Here is a 22349-nt window from a genome sequence, read left to right as displayed (position 1 = left end):
ATAAGGGTATCAGAACCAGGGGAGGGAAAGCAGTAGCTGCATTCAAGACTCTGTTCCACATGGAGCTCGCAAGCAGTATCTGCGAAGGGGAAACTGCGGCTCTTCAACACCAGGGCGGTGTGCGCTCTTGTACGGACGCGAGACCGGGCATACGAACAAGCCTTCATGTCACAAGCTACAGACGTTCATAAACAGATGCCTGAGGTGCCTCCCTCTGCAGCCTGACACAGGGTCATCCGTCGTATGACACCTGGGCCTCACGCTGCCTGGCCCTGACCTCCCACAGTCTCTGGGGGTCCTGGCCCTGCCCTGCGTGCAGCCCTGGATGAGAGCGAGCCTCGGGCAGGTGCTGCCGAGGACAGAGCATCCAGACGCCCCCACGTCGGCCCTGTGCCCCCAGCGGCACTGGCCCGGCCCAGCCCAGGGGAAGTAAGCTCCCTATGCTGAGCCGTCACAGAGGGGTTCAGAGACGTTGCCATGCCGGACCCCTGGTGTCACACGCTGCCGAGAGGCCAAGCAGGGGACACCCGGGGGGGCAGGCTCTGGCTCCCACCCCACTCCCTGGCATGTGCATGGCAGCTGCGGGGCCAGCCCCACTGGGGGACCTGCCCAAAAGCCCCACCCTCAGTTCCTGAGCCAGCCCAGGGGATGCCAGACCTGAGCAGTGGAGGGAGAGAGACAAGCCAGGAGTGGGTTGGGTCCAGGTTTATTAACTGGAGCGACTGGGATAGGGCAGCCCCACCAGTCCCTCCCCAGCACCAATCCACCCTCCTTAAATACTGCTTAGAAAAACACATTTAAAAAATCTGCCTTGAGGCTCTTGCATTGCTCTGGAAAGCCCAGTTCCACCGCGGGCCGACCAGGGAGCCGGCCGGCGCCTCCTCTGCGGGCAGGAGCGGCCACAGCCGGGGCTACCTCCGCAGGTTGCGTTGCGCCTGCTTCAATAAGGTGTCGAAGTCGAGGGAGTCGAACTTGCTCTTCACAGGGGCAGGGTCAAAATCCTCCCGGTTGGAGTCTGGAAGACACAAGGCGGATCTAAGTGGCAAGGAACCGGGAGGGGACTCACGTGGGAATGCACTTGCCACACTGCAGCTCCGGGACCGGGAGCAGGACCCAGCCTGCTCAGGGTGCTGGGCTATGCCGGCAAGGCGCTCAGCTCCTGCCACGGCAGAGCTGTGCTGGGGCGCAGGGAAGGAGCTGGGCAGGCTCCCACCCTGGCTCCTGGGCACAGGCCGCGTCCGCGTCTGGGGCTCCCACTCACCCAGGTCAGCGTAGTTCCTCCTGCAGAACTGGCGGCGGCCCCCGAAGCACAGGTCGAAGGGCTGCTCGTCCGGACGCCGCAGCTTGTGGCCGCTCTCAATGGCGGCGAAGGCCTCCTCGGCGGAGTGGTAGGTGACAAAGCCGTAGTTGTCCCTGGGGAAGGGGCAGACTGATGATGGTCCAACCCCACACTCGCTGGCTCCTCCCACGGGACCGGGCAGCTGGCAGAGACTCCCCAGGCCTGGGCCTGGCCTGGCCTTCCAGGCACAACCAGGTCTGGGTAAAGCCCCCTGCCCCCCCCGCCCCGCGGCCCCCCAGCCTCACCCCTCAGCCCGGAAGTGGAGGGTGCACTCCTCGATGTCCCCGAAGACGGAGAAGCGGTGCCGCAGCTCTGCCCGCGACATCCTGCTGGGGATCTTGCCGATGAAGACAACTCTCCTCTCCTCCTGCAGGGAGCAGAGCCGTGAGCTGGGCCTGAGCCTGGGCCTGGGCCAGACACTGCCAGTCCCCGAGTGTGGCCTGCCACACATCCCTCCAGGGCCCAGACCTGCCAGCCTGCCCGACAGCAGGGCCCTGTGCCCAGGGGCTCAGCATGCTGAGTGCCCTCCTGCGGCATGCGGCCGAGTACCAGTCTGGCAAGGCTCCGAGCTCGCCGGGAGAAGGGCTGACGCTCACACAGAGCCCGGGAGCAGATAGATACCTGGTCATCTGGGCCCCCCATGCCTGCCCCTGGCTTCCATGGGCTGCTGTTGCCCCACCAACACAGGCCCCCGCACCCCACACATGCCCAGCCGCAGCTCCCAGGGACTCCCCTCCCACCAACCCCCACCACGCAGACCCCCCCCGCCACCAGCACACACCCAGCCACAGCTCCCAGGGACTGCCCCTCCGCCCCCACACCATGCAGACCCCCCCCCCCACCAACACACACCCAGCCACAGCTCCCAGGGACTGCCCCTCCCACCACGCAGACCCCCCCCACCAGCACACACCCAGCCACAGCTCCCAGGGACTGCCCCTCCGCCCCCCCCACCATGCAGACCCCCCCCCCCCACCAGCACACACCCAGCCACAGCTCCCAGGGACTGCCCCTCCCACCACCCCCCCCACCAGCACACACCCAGCCACAGCTCCCAGGGACTGCCCCTCCCACCAACCCCCACCACGCAGACCCCACCCGCCACCAGCACACACCCAGCCACAGCTCCCAGGGACTGCCCCTCCGCCCCCCCCACCATGCAGATCCCCCCCCCCCACCAGCACACACCCAGCCACAGCTCCCAGGGACTGCCCCTCCCACCAACCCCCACCACGCAGACCCCACCCGCCACCAGCACACACCCAGCCACAGCTCCCAGGGACTGCCCCTCCGCCCCCCCCACCATGCAGATCCCCCCCCCCCACCAGCACACACCCAGCCACAGCTCCCAGGGACTGCCCCTCCCACCACCCCCCCCACCAGCACACACCCAGCCACAGCTCCCAGGGACTGCCCCTCCCACCACCCCCCCACCAGCACACACCCAGCCACAGCTCTCAGGGACTGCCCCTCCCACCAACCCCCACCACGCAGACCCCCCCCGCCACCAGCACACACCCAGCCACAGCTCCCAGGGACTGCCCCTCCACCCCCCCCACCATGCAGACCCCCCCCACCACCAGCACACACCCAGCCACAGCTCCCAGGGACTGCCCCTCCCACCACCCCCCCCACCAGCACACACCCAGCCACAGCTCCCAGGGACTGCCCCTCCCACCAACCCCCACCACGCAGACCCCACCCGCCACCAGCACACACCCAGCCACAGCTCCCAGGGACTGCCCCTCCCACCACCCCCCCCACCAGCACACACCCAGCCACAGCTCCCAGGGACTGCCCCTCCACCCCCCCCACCATGCAGACCCCCCCACCACCAGCACACACCCAGCCACAGCTCCCAGGGACTGCCCCTCCCACCACCCCCCCCACCAGCACACACCCAGCCACAGCTCCCAGGGACTGCCCCTCCCGCCACACCCCCACACACCAACATACACCCAGCCTGCAGCAGTCAGGGGACCACAACCCCCACCCCACCCCCAGCTCCCAGGGCGGGAGCGCCTCACACTCACTATTGCACGTTCCTTGTGGAGGACTTTCTGGCGCTGGCAGCGATCAGGGGGGTCGCAGTAATCGAATCTGGCGGGACACAAACAGGGCTGCTGGGAGCCGGGGGGCCAGGCCCATTCTGGGCTTTGCGCGGGGGCCTGGGGAAGCTCCAGGGCTGGAGAGCAGGGCAGCTGGAAGTGTGCCATGAGGGAGATGGCCGGTGCCCCGAGCACAGCCACCCCACGACTGGCACTCCAGGCAGCAGCACGGGCCGGGGCCACCCCTACCTTCTCCGCCGGGCGCTCCTCCTGTGGGGGGCCGGGGAGCGCGACCGGCTGCAGGACGCCGAGGAGGATCTGGCCGTGGACGCCGAGGATGACCTGTCCCGTGAGCGGCCGCAGGACCCGCAGCTGGAGCGGGAGGAGTGGGAGCTCCGGGAGCGCCTGGAGCGATACCTGCTGGAGAAGCCAGGCCCGTGGTCAGCCCAGGTGCCCCGCCGCAGCCCAGCCCCAGTGCGCCGAGGCTGGGAGGCAGCTGGGACCCGGGGCGCCTGCTAGGGTCTGCTCAGCACCTGCACCAGCTCTGCCTGGTGAAGAGCTGCGTCGGTCGTTTGCTCTGAGCCCTAACGAGCGGTGCCTGGCCTGGCGCTTGCTGGTGACGGGGAGGAGCAGCGGCTGCAGCTCACCTGGCAGCCGCCACAGACAGCGGGAGCAGGAGCAGGGGGTGCCCAGTGCCAGACACCAGCTCTGCTGCGGGGGCAGCCAGCCAGCACAGGCGGCCCAGGGCACAGGCGCTGCTTGCCTAGGGAGCACGGTGAGGGGCAGGCATACGACCCCACTGCCTGCCGCAGGCCCTGGCTGGGCTGAGCCCTCTCCGGGAGCGGAGGGGCTGACCCGCCGCCGGCCCTGCTTCGGGGGGATTCCCTGCCCAGTGACCGCAGGCACAACACGGCCTCGCCATGGCCAGGTGGTGGGCCTGGCGGGAAAGACTGCCCAATTCTGGGGCATGTAGGGTGAGGGGGTCGGGGAACCCAGCACCAGCCAGGGGCTCGAGACGCGGAGAGCCAGGAGAGGCCAGTCGCTCCAGGGCTGCAGCTAAGACAGCGTCTGGGCCTGCCTCGGGCAGCTGCGGAGCACAAGGTCGGTGCGGAGGCAGGAGCACAGCTGGCCCAGCCTGGCCCGGCCCTATGGAGAGGAAAGCCACCGCTCACCCTGAGCACACAGCAGCTGACCCCACAGGGCAGGGGGCCACACCCGTCAGAGGAGGCGACAGTCTCAGGATCAGGGCGAGAGAGGTACGAACTGGAGGGGGCTCCCCCGCCGCAGTCAGGGCTGCCGTCACTGGCATGGGCGCTGTGGGACACTGCGGTGCCCGGCTCCAGAAACGGGGCCCAGCCCGGCTGCAGGCAGAGCCATCAGCGGCTGCCACAGGGCAGCATGGCTTGGTCTGAGCCACGCAGGCCAGGCTGCGCCCCAGCCCCAGTGGGTGAGCGCTGCAGCCCTGCCCTCTGGCACAGGGCCAGCCATGCTCAACTGGCTGCCAGCTTTGCTCCCCCCAGGCTGGCCGAGGCCCCTGGCTGGGGCTACGCACTGCGGCCACCTGTGAGCGAGCGAGCCATGGGCAACCCGGCTTGCGGGCCCGGGGCTGCAGGACACTCCCGCATCTTCCCACCCAGCCCTGAGCGCGAGCGCTGGCCTCCAGCTCTGCGAAAAGCCCCTGCAGCGCCCAGCCACCCACTGGGACACGTATGGCCCGAGTCAGGGGCCTGCAGAGCGAGCCCCCTGCCTGCCCCCTCTTCCTCTTGGAGCAGCGCGGCCACTGCCGAGGGCCTGACCCATCCCCTGCTGGGCTGACCCCGGCCTGCCTTCGCCACCGGCCCAGAGAGGAGGGGAACGGGCTCGGCGCAGCCACTCGCACCCTAGGCTCCGGGGAGCAGCCAGAAGTACGAGGGCCTGGCTGGCCCCAGGTGGGCCTCCGAATGCAGCCCCAGCGCATTGCTGTGCCCAGCAAAGGGCACCACCTGCACAAGGCTCCTGCTGCTCTGCGGTCGCTCCCAGCGCCCACCCCACCACCACTGCCCCAGGACTTGCAGGCCACGTGCAGGGCTCCCCGTGCCCAAGATGGCCTGACTCCACGGGAGAGCCAGCCAGGCCAGCTTGGCGATGGAGCCGAGAGGGGGCAGGACACAGCCAGGGGTAGAGAACCGGCCCCTTACCTTCGCCACCGCTTTGGTGGGGGGGACGGGGACCGGGACCGGGACCGGGACCGGGAGGAGGAGGAGGAGGAGGAGGACGACGACGACGACGACGTGCTGGCCCCGTTGGAGGTGGAACTGAACGAGCGGCTGGCGCGGTCGCGGGGGCTCGGCGAGCGCCCCCGTCTCCGGTAGCAGCGCAGGGACCTTTGGACAGCCGGCTGCAGGTCCCGAGTCCGCGGCGCCTCATCGCGGCAGGGGGAGGCAGCCGGGGAGAGGAGAACCGAGGTGGGGGGGCTGCTCCTGCCTGCAGCAGCCTGGCTCCAGGCAGTAGTCCGGTGATCCAGCGGCTCGCTGGAGTCAGAGCCCAGCGTCCGTGGGGCCAGGCAGGAGGGCGGCTTGATGGCGATATCCTGGTGATGCTTCACGTTCCAGCGGGAGCCGAGCACGGGCGCAGCTGGTGTGCTGGGGAGCCTGGGGCCCTCCTCCGGCTGGGCAGTGCCACGGGCGCAGTAGTCGTGGTCTCCGGAGCCCACGTGGCTGGGGGGAGGGCCCTTCCCCCCCAGTTTGCTCTGCTTGGCACTTCGCAGGCTGCCCTCTGGGGGCACAGCCCCTGAACTCCTGGCCTTGCCCAGCAGCGACACAGCAGCCAGGGGCTTCCACAGCTGGTGGGGTGGCGTTGCCGGAGGGGTCAGGCCTGCGAGGTAACAAGGGCTGTCAGGGGTGCGCCCCAGGACATGCACGCACCCCAAGAGCAATGGAAGCACTCTCGGGCCTGCACCCTTGGGCAGCTGCCAGCCGGGCCCCTCCCCGCTCCGTGGCTATCCCAGCCGCGGAGCCGAACATGGGCAGCGGATTCCCCACCCCAGCAGCCCGCCCGAGCGACCCCTCTGCCAGGGCGTTACCAGCTACGTTGGCCAGCTCCGGAGCCTGGGCCTGCAGGCTGTCCAGCGGGCTCCTGTCCTGGTGGCTCTCGGACCTGCCGGAGGGAGAGGGGTGCACTGCTGAAGGCGGCCAAGGTCCCCAGTGTTGGGGAGTGCCAGGCGGCAGGGCCCTCGCGCCCCCTCGTGTGCCTCCCAGCACCCTTGGAGTGCCCATCCCCACAGCCCTGGCACACGGCGTTTGTCCCTGTACTTGCAGGACACCTCCCATCCATGCCCAGCCCCAGCCCCGCAGCCTCCAGGGGACAGCAGGTTGGCTGGGCTGCAGACTGCACTCCCCTGAGCCCACTCCCCTGTGCCGAGTGGCGGGGCACAGAGGCCCTGCGGGGACCCCGCTCACCCTGCTTTCCCCGCTGCTGGCCTGTCGCTGGGGCGTCGCACATGCAGCTCCTCCTTGGTGGCTGGAACGAGAGGGGGTGCATGGGGGCTGAGGGAGCTGGGGCCACTGGCAGAGCCCCCCTCCTTCACCCCCAGAGGGCTGGCTCCCTGAAGAGCACAAGGCCCTGATGGGTTCCCCTCCCTCCCAGCCATCCCCCGCCACCACAGGCCCAGCTTACACACAGGGCAGGGCCGGGAAATGGGCCAGGCCGGCCCTTCACCCCCAGGATGTGACTACTGCGATTGATGCTGGGACCCATCGCTTGGCCAGGCCAGGAGCCTCTGCTGCCTTGCCCGGCCTTGGCACAGCCTCACTGCAGGCCAGAATCCGTGTCTGCAGAGCTCGGGACGGAGCAGCCTGGCACCTCCGGGGGCACAGGACTGCGCTCTGCCAGGCCGCATCCCTCCTGGCTCGCGGGTCCCAGCCTGCAGCGCCACATGGGGACGGCAGCCACTCACCTTCCGTCTTCTCAAACTGCTCCAGCAGGCTGGACAGGTCAGAGGCTTCAATTCCTGCAGCGGGAAGGGAGACGCTGCCTGTTAGGTCACCTTGAGCAGACGCAGGCTGGGCCGCCCCCCAACGAGTCCACTCGCTGCAGCCACCGATGGCTGCGCAGCTGCCCTGGGGCCAGGCGTAGCCCAGCACCTCGTGCCCTGACGGCTGGGACTCCCATACCAGGGCTCTTTGGGCACAGTACTGGAAAGGGAAGGGACCCTCTGGGACCTGGGGCAAAGATGGGGCAGCCCTTCCCACGGCAGGAAGGGGCAGGGGGAGAAGGCTCCTCCCTGGGGGGTCCCAGCCCCATCTGACTGCCCAGCAGCTCTGCAGCCAGTGGGAGCAACTCCGGAGAGCTGGCCTGGCCCGGCCTGTGCGGGCAGAACCTGGCCTGTGGGAAGCCTCCACCATGCACCCCAGGGCAGCTTCGCCACTCGCACCGAGCGAGACCCTGACGCGCCCGGCCCCTCACCGATCTCGCTGATGAAGGCCTGCACCATGTCCTTGCTGGCTCCCGCCTGGGCTTGGCTGACGAGGGACTGGTGTCTCCCGCGCCGGGCAGGGACCAGCTTGGCTGCCTGGCTCTCCTCTCGCCTTCTCGACCCTGCTGCTGCTCTCCTGGGCACGGCCGGCGGGTCAGGCTGGGGCTTTCGTGGGGCCACTGCCTTGGAGTCCGGCTGGGCCCCCTCCAGAGGGCTGGGCACCGGAACCTTTCCTGGAGCTGCAGCCTCCCCAGGGGAGAGGGGATCCAGGGGCTCCCTCCTCAGGGGCTGGGCAGCGGGTGACTCTCCAGCTGGCCAAGGAGTAGGGGCCTCCCTTGGGGCTGGAGCAGCAGGCTGCCCCACAGGCCGGGGGGCAGGGGCCTCCCTTGGGGCTGGAGCAGCAGGCTGCCCCACAGGCCGGGGGGGAGGTGACTCGCCCACAGGTCGGCTGCGCTTCCTGGGATCGCAGGCCTGGCCGGAAGCTGCCCTGGCCGAGGGCTGAGCAGCGCACTGCAGAGCTGGGGCAGCAGAGGTGGGCTGGCTGGCTGGCAGGGGCCTTGTGGGCTGTGGGGTGAAAGCCAAGGGTGCGTGGCCGCTCGGCACTGGGGCCGAGACATTGGCACAAGCTGTGCTTCCAGCCAAGGCCCCCTCGGGGAGAGGACTAGCTGGGAAGGGCTTTGCCCCCGGGTCGCTGTACACCACTGGAGGTGGCACAGGGACCCCAGGCCAGTAGGGAGGCTGGGGGCCCAGGGGCCAGCCCAGAGGGGCACACGGCGTGCCTGGGTTGAAGTGGGGAAGGGGTGGTGCAGGAGGGGGCAGGCCAGGCAGCAGGTGAAAGGCGCTGGGTGACCCGCTGGCAGGCGGTGGTGGAGGCAGACTGGGGTAGCTGGCAGGCGGGGGGCCAAAGCAAGGCCAGGAAGGCACTGGTGGGCACAGGGCATAGGCAGTGGTGGCAGCTGGCAGGAGCGGTGCAGGAGCTGACCCCAGGGCAGGCGGGAGGAAAGGCAGCTTGAGTCCCAGCGGCACCGGAGCTGGTACAGGCTGGGCAGGCCCGGCTGGAGGAGCAGGCGGGCAGGGTTTCTCTGCACCGCTCTGGGAGCTGGGCATCCCCCTGGGCTGGGCAGGCCCGGCTGGAGGAGCAGGCGGGCAGGGTTTCTCTGCACCGCTCTGGGAGCTGGGCATCCCCCTGGGCTGGGCAGGCCCGGCTGGAGGAGCAGGCGGGCAGGGTTTCTCTGCACTGCTCTGGGAGCTGGGCATCCCCCTGGGCTGGGCAGGCCCTGCTGGTGCCTGGCTGGCTGGAGGAGCAGTGACATTCAAGCTGGAGGGTTTCTCTGGGCCGTTCTGGGTGCTGGGCATCTCCCCGGGCTGGGCAGGGGGCACGGGTGGGGGGCCCACAGGTGCCATCAGGCAGGGGATATCCGCCAGCTCTTTGGGGGGCTCGGGAACTCTGGGCCACTTGCTGACTGCCTGCGACTCCCCCTCCTTCCTCTGGCCCCCGCCAGGCAGGCGGTGCAGCATCCGCAGCCGGTACTCCGTCAGGCTGAGCGCCCTGGGCTTGGGCGGCCAAGCAGCAGCTCCCGCCTCAGCCCGCTCTGCTTCCTGTGGGCTCCGGGGAGCTGCCTCCTCGGCATTGCGGGGGCTGGTCTCCAGGCTGGCGCTCCCCTCGCCCTGCTCCCCAGGGCCGGGTCCCACAGCAGCCAGCCGCTGCCCGGAGCTGGGCACAGCATGTTCTGAGGGCCTTGGGGCCCCAGCGTCCTGCACAGCTGCCTGCAGGTCGGGCCCTTTGGCCTCCAGCTGCTTCTGCAGCTCAGGGTGACCCTTCCTCTGCAGGGCGCCCCCCGAGGCCACCGCCCTAGGCCTCGCTCTGGCCGATCGCAGCTCCATCTGCCCCTCCTTCTTAGCCTGCTCCAGCTGCTGCTCCAGGAAGGCGGACACCTGCGTGGAGGGCCGAGCGGCCCGGCTGGGGGAGGGCTGGCTGGCTGGCGGCTGCCCCAAGGGCACGGAGCCAAGCCTGTGGGGCGGGCCTGGGCCCTTCTGCAGCACCTCTCTCTGCTTTTTCCGGCTTTTCCTGGCCCGCTCGCGTCCGCGGCCCTTCTCAGCGCCCTGGCGCCTCCTGCCTGCCGGCACCGCTGGGCTGCTCTCCCGGAGCTGGGCTTTGGGCCTCGCTCTGGCCTGTGCTTCGGGGGCTGCCCCTCGGGGGGACTTTCTGGCCTGGGTCGGACGGGGAGGCTCCTTTTGGGGGGCCCTGCCGGAGCCCTCAGTCTCACCCCCCTGGGCAGGAGCTCCCTCCGGCACCACGGTGCATGGAGGCGACGGCTCCCGGGCATCTTCCCCCTCGGCTGGGCACTCGCTGGCCACTGCCTCTTTCGCTGGAAGCCAGGCTCCTGGGCCCCGCTGCTGCAGGACCAGTGGGATCTCCAAGTGCTCGCCTGAGCCCGGCACGACCTCCAGCACAAGCGGGCCAGGTAAGAGCTCCTTCGGCGCCGGCTCACCGGCCGGGTCCAGGCCCACCGAGCGCGTGGGCAGGCAGTACGGGTGCATGGACCTCACCAGCTCGCTGAGCGACCCGTCTGCCGTGCTAATGATGCAGGGAGCCTCGCTGTCGTCTGGCCAGGCTACCTCCTCGCTCGCAGCCACCACACACAACTCCACCGGGCTCTCCAGCAGGGCCCCAGCCATCGCCCCGCCAGCGGCCTGCCCTGGGCTGGCCGCCTCCTCCTCCTCCCCATCGCTGCGCTGTGGTGGGGGCTTGGGGAGCTTGCGCTCAGCCCGCGGCCTTCGACTGGGGCAGGGCTTTGGCTTGGCTGGCTCTTCCAGGCAGTTTAGTGGACAGTCCCAGGGCAGACCCAAGGGGCCCGGCTCCGCCTGGCAGGGAAAGGGGGAACAGTCAGGAGCTGGCTATGCCCCAGAGCAGGACACCACACGTAACCCAGGAGGCGGCGGGCTCAGCCGGCCCTGCGAGCAGCTGGGGCAAAGGCCAGGCCCATGGGCTGCCAGGGAGCAGCCGTTTAATCCCCAGGGGAGCTGCCCCTCCCTGCTCCCGCCTTGCCAGCGTGGTGACAAGCTCCTGAGTGGCGGCCCCCCCCCGGTGCTGGCAGCAGTCCCCACGTGGCAGGAGACCCGGGCCCGAGCAGCGAGCAGCGCAGAGCAAGGTTTCCAGTCACACGGCAGCCCCGGGGCCCACACGGGCAGGAAGGGCAAGGGAGAGCGGGGAGCTGCAGGCCTGAGGACACGAGCCCTGGTGCTGCCCAGCAGCTCTGAAGCCAGAGTGGCTCCGCTCGGCTGGCAGGACTGCTCGTGGGTCTGCTGCTCTCGGGCCGTGGGCGAACAGCTCCCCGGGTACAGCCCGGGCAAACACCCGGCCCCGGCTGTGGACATCCACGGGCCAAAGCCGGTATCCCTGAGCCGCAGGGCTCTGCCCTGAGAGACACGGCAGCCAAAGGAGAGGAGTGGGGTGCTGCCAGCCCCGGGAGCCGACGCCCTGCACCAGCAGCTCCCCTTGGCCATCTGGCTGCACCACCCGCAGGGCTGTGCCCCTCCAGACAGAAGAGACAGCTCAGGCCTGGCCCGAGAACCCTGGGGCTACTGGAGACCAGCCCTGGGCTAGCCAGTCAGCTGGCACCACGGGAGACCCCCCACCCCCATCGAGATATGAGCACAAAGGCCAACCCAGCTGATGCCTTCCCGCAAGGCCCTTGGCTGCCCCAGCCCCAGGCACTCCCCGGGCCACCGCACGCTCCCAGGAGCTGCCTCTGACCTTTCCGATGGCAGCCGTGCCGCTGAGGGCCCACGGATCCTCGAAGGCAGGAAAGCTGCGCTCAGGGGAGGGCCGGGACAAGCCGAGGAACTTCTGAAACTGAGGGGTAGGATGGCCAATAAGAGGGTGGAAGACAGAGCTGGCAGGCCAACCCTAGCCAGGTGGGCAGCGGCCCCTGCTCGGGTCTGGTGTCCAAGCCTCTCCCCACATGCCCAGCTTGGCACACCCTACCTCAGGGTACACACCAGCCACTGCAGGGTCCTGAAGCGGGGCTCCGTGAGCAGCACTCAGACCCAGCCTGGTCCGTGGCTCCCGACAGCACTTGCAAAGCACAGCTGGTAGCACGAGCTGGTTTGCAGGGCTTCGGCCAGCTCTGCAGCTAACAGCAAATCCCTGAACGTCCCAGCCCCACGGCTCTGACGTCCAGCAGGGCAGGGCTGTGACCACTGGGGGTGCCTGGCAGACTGCCACGGCATGGCTCTGGGATGGGGGCCTCTCCTTTCCCGGGTACTCTGAGCCCCAAGGGAAGAAGCCAGCAGTGGGAGCCAAGCAGCCCCACAGGTGGACAAGCTACTGGGGGGGAGGGATAGCGCAGTGGTTTGAGCATTGGCCTTGTAAACCCAGGGTTGTGAGCTCAATTGCTGAGGGGGCCAGCTGGGAACCCAGGTGACAGAGGTCCTGCTGGGCGTGCGGGAGGACTGGATGCCATGACCGCTGAAGGTCCCTTCCAGCTCTGAGAGACACGTCTCTCTCCATAACCCAATCTGCACCCAGGCGCACGCTGTGTGTGGCTGAGCTGCCGCGGCTAGCTGGGGACTAAGGCAGCGGGGCCAGGCGTGTTACACCTGGGCAGGCAGGGCCCCGGCGCCGGGGCCGGGCAGAGAACACACCCTACCGAAGAACTCTCCCGCTCACGGGGCAATGCCAGCAGTTCCGAGTCCATGGCCGTGTCAAAGGGAGACAAGGTCTCGTCGTCCGTGCTGTCCAGGATCTCGGTGATGGCTGTCAGCAAGGACAGCTCGTTTGGGGCGTCGAGGCAGGCCTTGCTCTGGCGCGAGAGGAGAACATGTGCTCATCGGGGCACAGCCAGACACCCAACTGCATGGGGGAAGGGGGACAAGCAGCCGCCCCAGGACACTGGCCACGCTCCACACCCCATGGGCCAGCAGGTGCGACAGGAAACGCCACGCTGCTCCTGGGACAGAGGGCTACCCCGCTTTAAGAGCCTGCGTTAGTGGGGCTTCCGTGGGGAAGCACTGCATAGATTCAGGCATCCCGCAGGGAGGGGAGCTGCCGGAGTCATGCTGCCACCCTGGGAAGGAAACCCAGGAGTCCTGGTCCCTCCTGCCACGCTGTAGTCACCAGAGCCCTTCACACGGCACACTGGTAACTAGCTGGGCCGGGCTGGGCCGGGCATGTGCCAGCAGTAAGACCCTGCTGGGGCTCTGCCTAAGGACTGAAACGCTCCCAGCACCGTGACTGGCCGAGTCTCGGCCTGAGCACTCGGAACACGGAGGGGAGGCACCAGAGACCCAGCAGAAGTGCCTGGCTGAGCTCCTGCCCCTACCCTGAGACGAGCACTGCTACAGGAGTGGGCCAGGGAACGGGGAGCTGCTAATGGGCGTAGGGGCCAGCACAGGCCCTTGGCCAAAGCACCATGTCGGGTGGAAGACAAGGGCAGGAAAGAGGAATAACAGGAGAGCGCTGGACTGACTCCTGGGGGCTACTAAGGGTACAGCTCATCTGGGGCCTAGTGGGGTGCAGCAATATCTGGCAGGAAAGGCTATAAAGAGAGGGGCCAAAGCAGGCAAGGGTGGAGATTCCCAGCCCTGCCTCAGCACAGTTCCCAGGGAGATCCCAGCTGCCTGCCCGATCGGCGACCTGCTTGCTGGGCTGGGGGGAAAGGCCCCTGGCCTGTGTCTACAGCAAGTCAGACTAGACTACAGGCTGAAGCTCTCTCATCTGGCAGCACCCAAAAACCGGCAGGATTCCAGTCAGCCACACCACCACTTACCTTGGGCGTGGCCAACTTTCCCCACTCCCCCACTTTGTTTCTAGCCCCCAGTGTTCTGCGCTGTTCTTCAGCTGTAGTTCACCCCTGAACGCCTCCTAAGTGCCGGACGATACTGACTGCCCGTGGTCTGGTAAACACTCTTGGTTGGCACCGGTCAGGCCCGGCGGGTGCCGGACGCGAGAGGTTCAACCTGTACTCTGGCCCCTTTAGCCTGAGCAGCTGGGAAGCTTTGGAAGCGAATTCTGCTGGATCACACTGGGACCACTTCAGGTCTGTGTCCGGCTCTCACCGGTCGCCTCCCAAGCCGAGTCAGAGCGCCCTCCTGTGGACCGGCACACCGGTGTAACCACCCGCCAAGGGGCTGGAGGGGGCCCAGGCTGCCGCAGGTCGCACACTGGCCCACCTCTCCCGGGACAGCCCCGAGCACAGCCGAGGATCCATCGCCCATTGCTCCCCCGCCCAGCAGTGGGCAGCCTCCTACCTCGTTCAGGGAGCTGAAGTCCTCAAGGATGGAGATCACAGAGGAGTCGAAGTAGCTCTGCATCGTGCCCAGCATCTCGTCGGCCTCCATGATCACATCGCTGCCCGGGGGAGCCCAGTGCTGGCCGGACTCATCTTCCTCCAGGGAGCAGCACTAGAAGGGGGCAAGGAGACAGCTGGGGCGGGCGGGTGTGCTCGCTCGCTGGGCAACAGGCCACGCCCCGCGCCCCCCGTGCTTGCACAGCAGGGCCCTGCACCAACACAAGGCGACCCCACCCCCCCGGGCTGTGGCTGTCACTCAGCGCTCCAGCCTTGGGGAGGGAACCATTCGCAGCTTCCCTCCTCGGCCACGCCAGCCAGCAAGGGACTCGTGCCAACGACAGACAGTCTGGCTCCGGGAGCTGTGACATCACCCCTCGGGCAGCTCCAGCTCCAGCTGCGAGAGCTGGCATTGTGGACCAGCGCCTGCACCCGCAGCACTCCAGCCCACGGCTCTGCCATTAGCTGACGAGCGGCGAACGAGCAGCGAGCCGGGCTTGTCGCCTGGTTTCTGAGCGCACACCCCTCAGGCCTGTGCGCGTGCGAGGGGGAATTAGTTCACCAGCAGACGGGACAGGACAGGGCAGGGTCACGAGGGATGCTGGCGTGAGAGTCCCCATTCCCACACCCCAACGAGCAATGAACTGGAGAAATGCCACCACGAGCCAGGGGCTGTCCCAGGCACTGGAGTCCACCCTGTCCTCGGGCAAGTGGAGGTGTCAAGTCTGGCAGCTAAACCTTCTCCAGCCCCGGCTCACACCACTCACCCCTCTGGGTTATGTCTCAGCAAACACCACAGGCTCTGTGCACTTGGTCCAGTGCAGCTGCGCTTTACCACATCGCATGGGGCAGAGGTGCCCCAGGGCCAAGCGGTGTAAAGTCCCTCCCGCAGCCGCCTCCTCTTGCAAGGAAGGATCCGACTGCACAGACAGAAGAGTCCCCGCCGCCGACCTTAACCCCCATCTCCGAGACACGCCGCCTGGCCAGCCGCACCCCCACAGGGTGAGAGCGACCCAACTACGGCGCAGAAGGGCCTTTAGCACCACACCCAGGCTGATGCAATTTGCAAGTACGGACCAGGGCGCAGCACTGCACAGCCCTGACAACAGGCAGAGGGCACGCCAGCCTGCCACAGCCCGGTTACTCTGATGTATGCGTCAATGAGGAAAGCCCGAATGAGAGTGCTGAATCAGCAGCATGGGTTTCCAGAGCGCTGGACTTCAGCCTGCGCACGCGCACTCCCCTGAGATGAGTGGGCGATGCACCCTCTCAGGGCAGGCAGCATCAGCTGGCAGGCACTTCCAGCAGGTCTCCTTGGCCATCCAAAGGGCTAGGAATTTAATCCCCAGTTTTCTAGCCTGCGTCCCTGAAGTTCAGCTGCCACCTGAAAGTGACCTCGTGTACAGAGGCCCAAACCAGCCCTGACTCCGGCTTGCGTTGGTGGGAACCCCTGCAGCTCCCCTCGCTCTCCTGCCTGGGAGCTGAGCTTTAAGGCCAGGTCTACACAAAGGACAGCATCAAACTAAGTCACACAACTCCTGCTACGCAAACACCTTGGCTGGAGTCGACGGGCCTTAGACTGAGTCACCTCAGCGCCTCTGCTCTGGAGGGTCGACTCCCTGCACACTTCTCGTTCTGGTGGATCACCAGCACTGATGAGAGCGCAACCAGGGCTCCATTTAGCGCTTCCTTACTAGACCCCCTGGGGATCAGTTCCTGCAGCGCCCATCTTCTGGTGAGTGGAGACAAGGCCCAAGAAAGCCAGGCACAGGCCTGTTCCCCTGGCAGCTCCAGTTTGGCAGTGAGCTGCCCATGGGAGGGGTCAGAATCTGTGTCACACGACCGGCTCCTATGCCCAGAACTTCTGTGCTGGCAGCAGCGTGCTCCCCCGGCAGCTGCTGCGATGGGGACCAGCCGTTTCTCTCACGCTGAAGCATCAATGTTCTTGCAGCAGAGGCCCCCGGAGAGTAAACTGAAGGCACAGCCAGGATCGGTATCCTGCGTTTGCTGGATTGTTTGACACAGCCCGTACCAGGGTGAGAGCCGGCTGGGGTGCCAGGCAGAAGACGCATGAGGCATGAGTTACGCTGCCACGGCTCGTCAGCCGGTATCTCTCGCATACACGGGGGGAACGCTCCGTAAACCCTCTTACCACCACCCAGCACTCCCCTCCAGAGCCCAGGCCTCTCCCGTGCAGAGCAGTCTCTGGTGAATCATTCTGGCACTAGCAGGCAGGGCTGGATGCAGTGCGAACACGCCCAGAGACCCAGCCGTTACTGCAGAGGCTGGAGGCAGCAGTAACAAGCAGCTGCAGCACACCCCCAGGGAGGAATCATGCGGAGGAGCAGGAGTTCCCAGGCACTGGAAACGCTGCAGTCAGACCAGGCGCCAACTTATGCAGCAGCTGCCATCTGCAGGCCAGCGCCCGGGTCATGAGCCAAATGAGGCTTGGCCGGAGCGCACGCTTCCCAGCCAGAGCCCTGCAGCATGCTGCCAGCCCTGCACGCCCCCGCAGAGCGTCGCGAGGAAGCCAGACCAGTACTTCACCCCTGCCGGGTCAGGCCACGCTGAGCTTACAAGCCCTTCACAACAGGCCCAGGCAGGTCAGACGACAGATTTCCCAGGGCACGGGAGAGAGCTGCCTGCAGGACTGAGGGGTCCAACAGTCCTGTGGGAACAGACCCACCCTGGTGCAGGGGGCACCCCAGAGCCTGTGCACACAGAGGAAGCACCCCGGCAGCTGCTGGTGGGGCAGAAAGTCTAACGGCCTTCAGAAAAAGTGCTCGCTTATTTGCCCCGACAGCCCGAGGAAATGAGTTCCACAGGCCGGGGGGAGCAGTCCTTAGTGACCTGGCTCCCCAGAAGAGCCAGTTGGGGCTGTTGTAGATGGGGTGTCTTCAGTTCTTCCCAACCCTCCCTGGTCACGGAGGGGGTCAGTTTGCTCCCCAAGGCTGCGATCCCATGCGTGGAGTTACAGCTCTCCTGTTCCTGCTCTGCTGTAAGGCCCTCTCTCCGAGCCCGCCAGCTAGCCGCTTTCCTCGCCTCCTCCCTGACTTCGCTCCCTCTCCGCAGCGGGGCAGCACAGCAGGAAACCACTCCAGCCCCAGCCGTTGCTCACCAGGCTGCAGGCCCCACAGGGGGACGTTCCTTTGCTGGGCCCAGCACTCTGTGCCTCTTAGAAGCACAAGCTGGGAGCCCACGTGATCCCTGGTCAAAGCAAGGGGCATTTGCCAGCTACCTGGTCTCTGAGGCAATGAGAGGAAGAACCTCGACCTGCCCCGCCGCTAGCAGGGCTTTCAGTGCCAGGCCGCAGGTGAGAAGCAGAGGGTCCAGGCTCCCACCAAAACCCATAGGAGCCTCGACTGGCAGGCAGAGAGACCACCTGGGGCCAGACACACAGCCTGCTGGGGAGGAGCAAGGCAAGTCCCTCGTGCATTTAAGTGTGGGGTTGCCTCCATCCGCTTCACTTCATGCTTGCCAGGCACAGAGTCCAGTCTCCTGCTGAGTGGCCAGCCAGCCCTACCCAGGCCAAGCCGGCTATCCCTGAAGGGAAGGTTCTCAGCAGACAAGCAGTTTTCAGGGGGGCCCCCGAGGTCTCCAGTGTGGCAGCTGGCCGGCCTGGGCCCGGCCCCTGGCCTGGAGAACCTGTCCCATCCTAGGGCTCTAGAGCAGGACGTGCCCTGGGGACCAGGTCTTAGAGATAAGGCTATGGGCAGAACAGACCCAAAAGCAGCCAGGGAGCAAGTTTTCAACACAGCTTGAAGCTAAGCTCCTCTTCCCAACCAGCCCGAACCCTGGCGAGGCCCTGCAATCCCAGTGCACTGCATTGGAGAGGATCCTCTTACAAGGCACTGACGTCACGCAGCAAACCCTTGGGAGGGTTCTTACATTAACTGATCTGTCACCAAACACCTCCAGGACAACTCCTTGTCTAGTCAGCTAAACACCCACGCTGAAAAGATGCAGCCACGCTTCGAAAAGGCACGAGCTGCTGCCTACCAGTACAGCAGAAACCAGTCAGCCAGGGCATCTCCTGGGAGGCGGCTGCACAGGATGGCGTGAAGAGGCAAAGTACCACCGGATAAAATGCCTCCTTTCAGGGCAATGGCGAAGTGAAGCGACTTCCAGGCAGCCGTGGGAACACGCTGGCTTTGGAACACACGACTAAGTGTTTCTCCCAGGACAAAAGCAGCCAGGCACACACGGGAATCTCTCCCACTGGCCAACTTCTATCGGCGAAGGAGACCAGTTTTGCGTTGCAGAGCTCGGATTCAGGACAGACCCGTTTCAGAACGTCAAGACTTCCAGTAAAGCAGAGCCTCTCCTGGTCCCCTCTTCCCAGATAGCACAGAGGCAGAGGCTGCTATGCCAGAGCCGGCTCGACGTCCTCTACCACTCCCAGCAATCGAGAGAGAGGCTAAAAAACCAGACTCTGCTCTCTGAGCCTAGCGCTCCTTGTCCGTACAGATCAAAGCACTTTGCAAAGGAAGGTAGTATCACCTCCACTTGCAGAGATGGGGAAACTGAGGCAGGACCAGGCAAGGGCGTGTGTGTGTGTGTGTGTGTGTGTGTGTGTGTGTGTGTGTGTGTGTGTGTGTGTGTGTGTGTGTGTGTGTGTGTGTGTGTGTGTGTGTGTGTACGTACAACAAGAAGTCCTGTGGCACCTTATAGACTAACAGATATTTTGGGGCATCAGCTTTCGTGGGCAAAGACCTGTCTTTGCCCACAAAAGCTGATGCCCCAAAATATCTGTTAGTCTATAAGGTGCCACAGGACTTCTTGTTGTTCTCAAAGATACAGGCTAACACGGCAACCTCCCTGGTACTTGTGTGTGTGGCCGTCCACAATAGCCCAGGACACGAGTGGCAATGCAAGAAATTGAACCTAGAACTCTTAAATCCAGCCCAGAGCCGCACCCACCCAGCCACCCTGCATCCCCTGTAGTCCCAAGACAGACATGCCTGGTTGGCGTGCCTAGGCCCAGAACACACAGGTAGCAAGTCTGTGTAAAGGGCCCTCGCCAGTCCCTAACTTCCAAACCCGGTTACTCCTCCCTGCGCTGTGCTCTCGGCAAGTCTGGTCCAAGCACGGGGCGGGTGGGGGAGGAGGGGAAGGAAAACTCCAGTCTGACAAAACAGACGTCCCATGTCCTAGTCAGCCACTGCCTGCCCCAGGTGGTGCAGGAATCACACAAGGCCACAGGTCTCGCCAAGAACCAGGTGTGTGCTCCTCACAAGGGTTAATTTGCCACTCCAAACCTTCTCCCGCTTGACGCAGCGTCACCTGCATCTGCCCGTGGCAATAAGCTACAATAGTGTCCACACACACACGCCCGGAGAAGCTCACTGCGCTGGGAGAGGGGAAGGTGGCCTGGAAGCAAAACTACTGTCAGGGCAACCTTCTCAGGTGAGCTTGACAAAGCTAGCAAGCAACACTCCTCCCTGGATGCAGGCGAGGATACAGAGGGCGGGCAGCTGCGCACCAGGCTGTCGCAGGGGCATCACACTCCTGCTGCCTGTCAATACAAAAGCTGCCAGCACATCCAGGGCGAGGAGTTTGAGGACGGCAGCCAAGCACGCGGCTGGGACTGCTGGCAAACACGGATGCTCATCGCAAGCCTGGCAGACTGGAGGGATTGCCAAGAAATCAGCTCTGGCAGGACAAGCAGCCCCCAGCTCTGCACCCCTGGCCTTATTCAGACAGACCCCCAAACGAGAGCCGTCTGCCGCTAGGACACCTCCCTGCCTTTCCCCATGAGGCCCATCAGAGCTGGCCGCAGCCCTGCACTGACGGCTCACTGGGGTGCCCAGCGCGTCTCACACGTGGGTACAGGCTGCAGGAACCTAGGATGCCACTGGGGGCACCACACTCCAGAGCAACCCACCCAACAGGGACACGGCTCTCCAGGGTCAGCCCCAGCAGGAGCGACTCCCATGTGCCTGCCCTGCAGAGGGAGGAGCTGGCAGTGATCCTGGCCAGCAGGCAGCAGTGCTCAGCCATCTGTGTGTATGTGAGGGAGATACAGACCCCCCACCCCGGCCACAAGATCCTGGGGGGGTGACGCTGCTCCCTGCGTGGGGGTGGCTACAAAGGAACCCCCATATGCACGTGGGGGGGGGTTACGCAGCCCCCTGCGTGAACCTGTAGCGGAGAAGCTTATACAGGCCCCTGCATGGATACGTGGTGTGTTACACGGCCCCCCCGTGAGCCCGTATGTGTACACGTGGGGGGGTTACACAGCCTCCTGTGTGTGCGTGTCATTAGGATACAACCCCTGCATGACCCTGTGTGCACGTGGATGTGAATGGGGGGGGTACACAGTCCCACGTGGGTGTATAGATTAATATAGGCTGTCGGGAGGGGCCCACGCAACCCCACGTGGGGGGTGACCTCGGGGTACAGGTGGAGAATATGGCCCCACACGGGGGGGGGGGGGGACACGCAGCCCAACGGTGGGGGGGTGAGTGCGGGGTGGAGGAAAGACACGCAGCCTCACGTGAGAGGGTGAGTACTGAGGGAATGGGGACACAGCCCCACACAGGGCGGGGTGAGCTCAGGGTGGGTAGATGGCCACGTGTAGGGGGTGAGTGCAGGGAGGACACGCAGCCCCACGCGGGGCGGGGGGTGTGAGTGCAGGGTGCGGCAGGGGGGACACGCAGCCCCACGCGGGAGGGTGTGAGTGCAGGGTGCGGCGGGGGGGAACACGCAGCCCCACGCGAGAGGGGATGAGTGCGGCGGGGGGGAACACGCAGCCCCACGCGGGGGGCTTACGCAGATGCAGGGCCCCAGGCCGCCCCGCCGGCAGCGCCACGTGCGGACAGCAGAGCCGGGCCGGGCCGGGCCGAGCCGAGCCGGGGGGAGGGGGCGGCCGGCTGCAGCTCGGGCCGCGGACCCGCGTGGGGCCCGTCCCGCAGCGCCCCCGCCCGCTCTGCCCCGCCCGCCCGGCCCGGCGCCTCCACGTGTCACCGGCCGGCGCGGCCCCCGGCCCGGCCCGGGCGCTCCTACCTGCGGGGGGGGAGCGGGGGCCGGCTCCGAGCCGCTGCCGCCCCGCCGGGCCCCGCCCCGACTCCGACTCCCACTCCGGCCCCGGCGGGGGCCCCTGCTGCCCGCGGCTGCCCCGGCGCCCCACAGCGCCGCCATCTTGGCGCCTCCGCTCCCCGCGCGGCCAGTGCCGGCAGCTCGCTCCGGGCCACGTGATGGACGGGGCGCCCCCGCCCGCGCGGAACTACAGCTCCCGGCGGGCCTCGCGGCGCCGCGGGGCATCCTGGGGGCGGGCTGCGCGCAGGCGCGAAGCGGGGCCTCATGGGGCGCGTAGCTCACCGGCCGCCGCCGGGGCTATTCGCTTGCTGGGGACGGGGCCGTGTGCGACGGGCTGGGCGCGGCCGGGGGCAGCCGGACCCCCGGCTCCGCCTCTGGCGTACTGGGAGACCGGGCGGGGCTGCAGGGCCGCGCGGGGAGGGCCTTCGCCGCCATCTTTATCGCGGGCAGCGCAGCCCCGCCCCTTCCGAGCCGGCGGGGGTGACGTCAGGAGTGGGAGGTGCCCGACTCTTGCCACGTCACCGGCAGACGGCTTTCCCGCGCTTCCCGGGCTCCGCCCTCCCGCGCGGGCGTGTCCCTCCCCGCCCCGCCCCGCCCGCAGCGCCGGGTCCTAGCGCCGAGTAGTGGCGAATGCTCGGCAGCAATGGTCCCCTCAGCGACCCCCCAGACCTCAGCGCCCCCCTGTCCCTCCTCTCAGCGCTTCCCCAGTCCCTCTTGCACCTCCGTTGCTGGGGCCCCCAGCTCAGCTGCACACCCTCCATCAGCGGCTGGCTCACGCCCTGTCATTGCTGCCGTTTCATGGGTGGGTAAACTGAGGCACGGTTCCAGTGTGGCATCACATGTCATTGCTCCTGTTTCATGGGTGGATAAACGGAGGCACAATTCAAGTGTAGTATCACATGTCATTGCTTCCGTTCCAGTAGGCATCCTTCAGTCTGCATAGACTTTAAAGTTTCAACTGAGGACTTCATTTGCAGCGTCTGTTGTGACTGTGAAGGCCCACACGAGAGTGACAGTCCTTGCTGCATCTCTCGCAGATGTGGTGGGTGTCTGGCAAGTCCTTATTGTGCTTTCTGTGCACTCGCTTCTCCTCTGCTAGATGTCCGATCCTCATCTCGCCCTTCTGAAGGCCCTTGTGTAACCCCTGCCTCCATCTGCCGCGGTCGTCTGCTAGTTCTTCC

General features: G+C 66.6%; 1 protein-coding gene across 4 annotated transcripts; it reads right to left on the bottom strand.

The window, feature by feature from the left end:
- Positions 1 to 696: 696 nt before the first annotated feature.
- On the bottom strand, positions 697 to 21278 carry PPRC1 (PPARG related coactivator 1). Of its 4 annotated transcripts, none has more exons than XM_074999320.1 (14): positions 21136 to 21278; positions 14093 to 14245; positions 12493 to 12645; positions 11598 to 11696; positions 7831 to 10705; positions 7322 to 7375; positions 6825 to 6885; positions 6449 to 6522; positions 5565 to 6240; positions 3637 to 3807; positions 3373 to 3439; positions 1585 to 1706; positions 1262 to 1413; positions 697 to 1015 (listed from the first exon to the last, which is right to left on the bottom strand). In XM_074999320.1, the coding sequence occupies exons 1-14, from the start codon at positions 21268 to 21270 to the stop codon at positions 912 to 914; spliced, it is 4896 nt and encodes a 1631-aa protein (XP_074855421.1). In that variant the 5' UTR covers positions 21271 to 21278; the 3' UTR covers positions 697 to 911. The 4 variants fall into 4 exon arrangements, 3 of the variants coding, with proteins under 3 accessions (XP_074855421.1, XP_074855422.1, XP_074855424.1); XM_074999321.1 differs by having other exon boundaries at positions 3637 to 3804; XR_012646208.1 differs by lacking the exon at positions 1585 to 1706.
- Positions 21279 to 22349: the final 1071 nt, after the last annotated feature.

The sequence above is a fragment of the Carettochelys insculpta genome, chromosome 7 (assembly GCF_033958435.1).
Source record: "Carettochelys insculpta isolate YL-2023 chromosome 7, ASM3395843v1, whole genome shotgun sequence".
NCBI lineage: Eukaryota > Metazoa > Chordata > Testudines > Carettochelyidae > Carettochelys > Carettochelys insculpta.
Note: the sequence above shows the minus strand (reverse complement) of the source record. Positions and strands in the feature narration are given on the sequence as shown.

Coding starts and splice junctions, on each gene's coding strand:
- PPRC1 (XM_074999320.1), bottom strand. CDS start 21,270: ATGGCGGCGCTGTGGGGCGCCGGGGCAGCCGCGGGCAGCAGGGGCCCC. Junction 11,697..12,492: donor GTGAGCGGGAGAGTTCTTCG/GTAGGGTGTGTT, acceptor CCTACCCCTCAG/TTTCAGAAGTTCCTCGGCTT. Junction 3,808..5,564: donor CCACCAAAGCGGTGGCGAAG/GTAAGGGGCCGG, acceptor TGGCTTCTCCAG/CAGGTATCGCTCCAGGCGCT.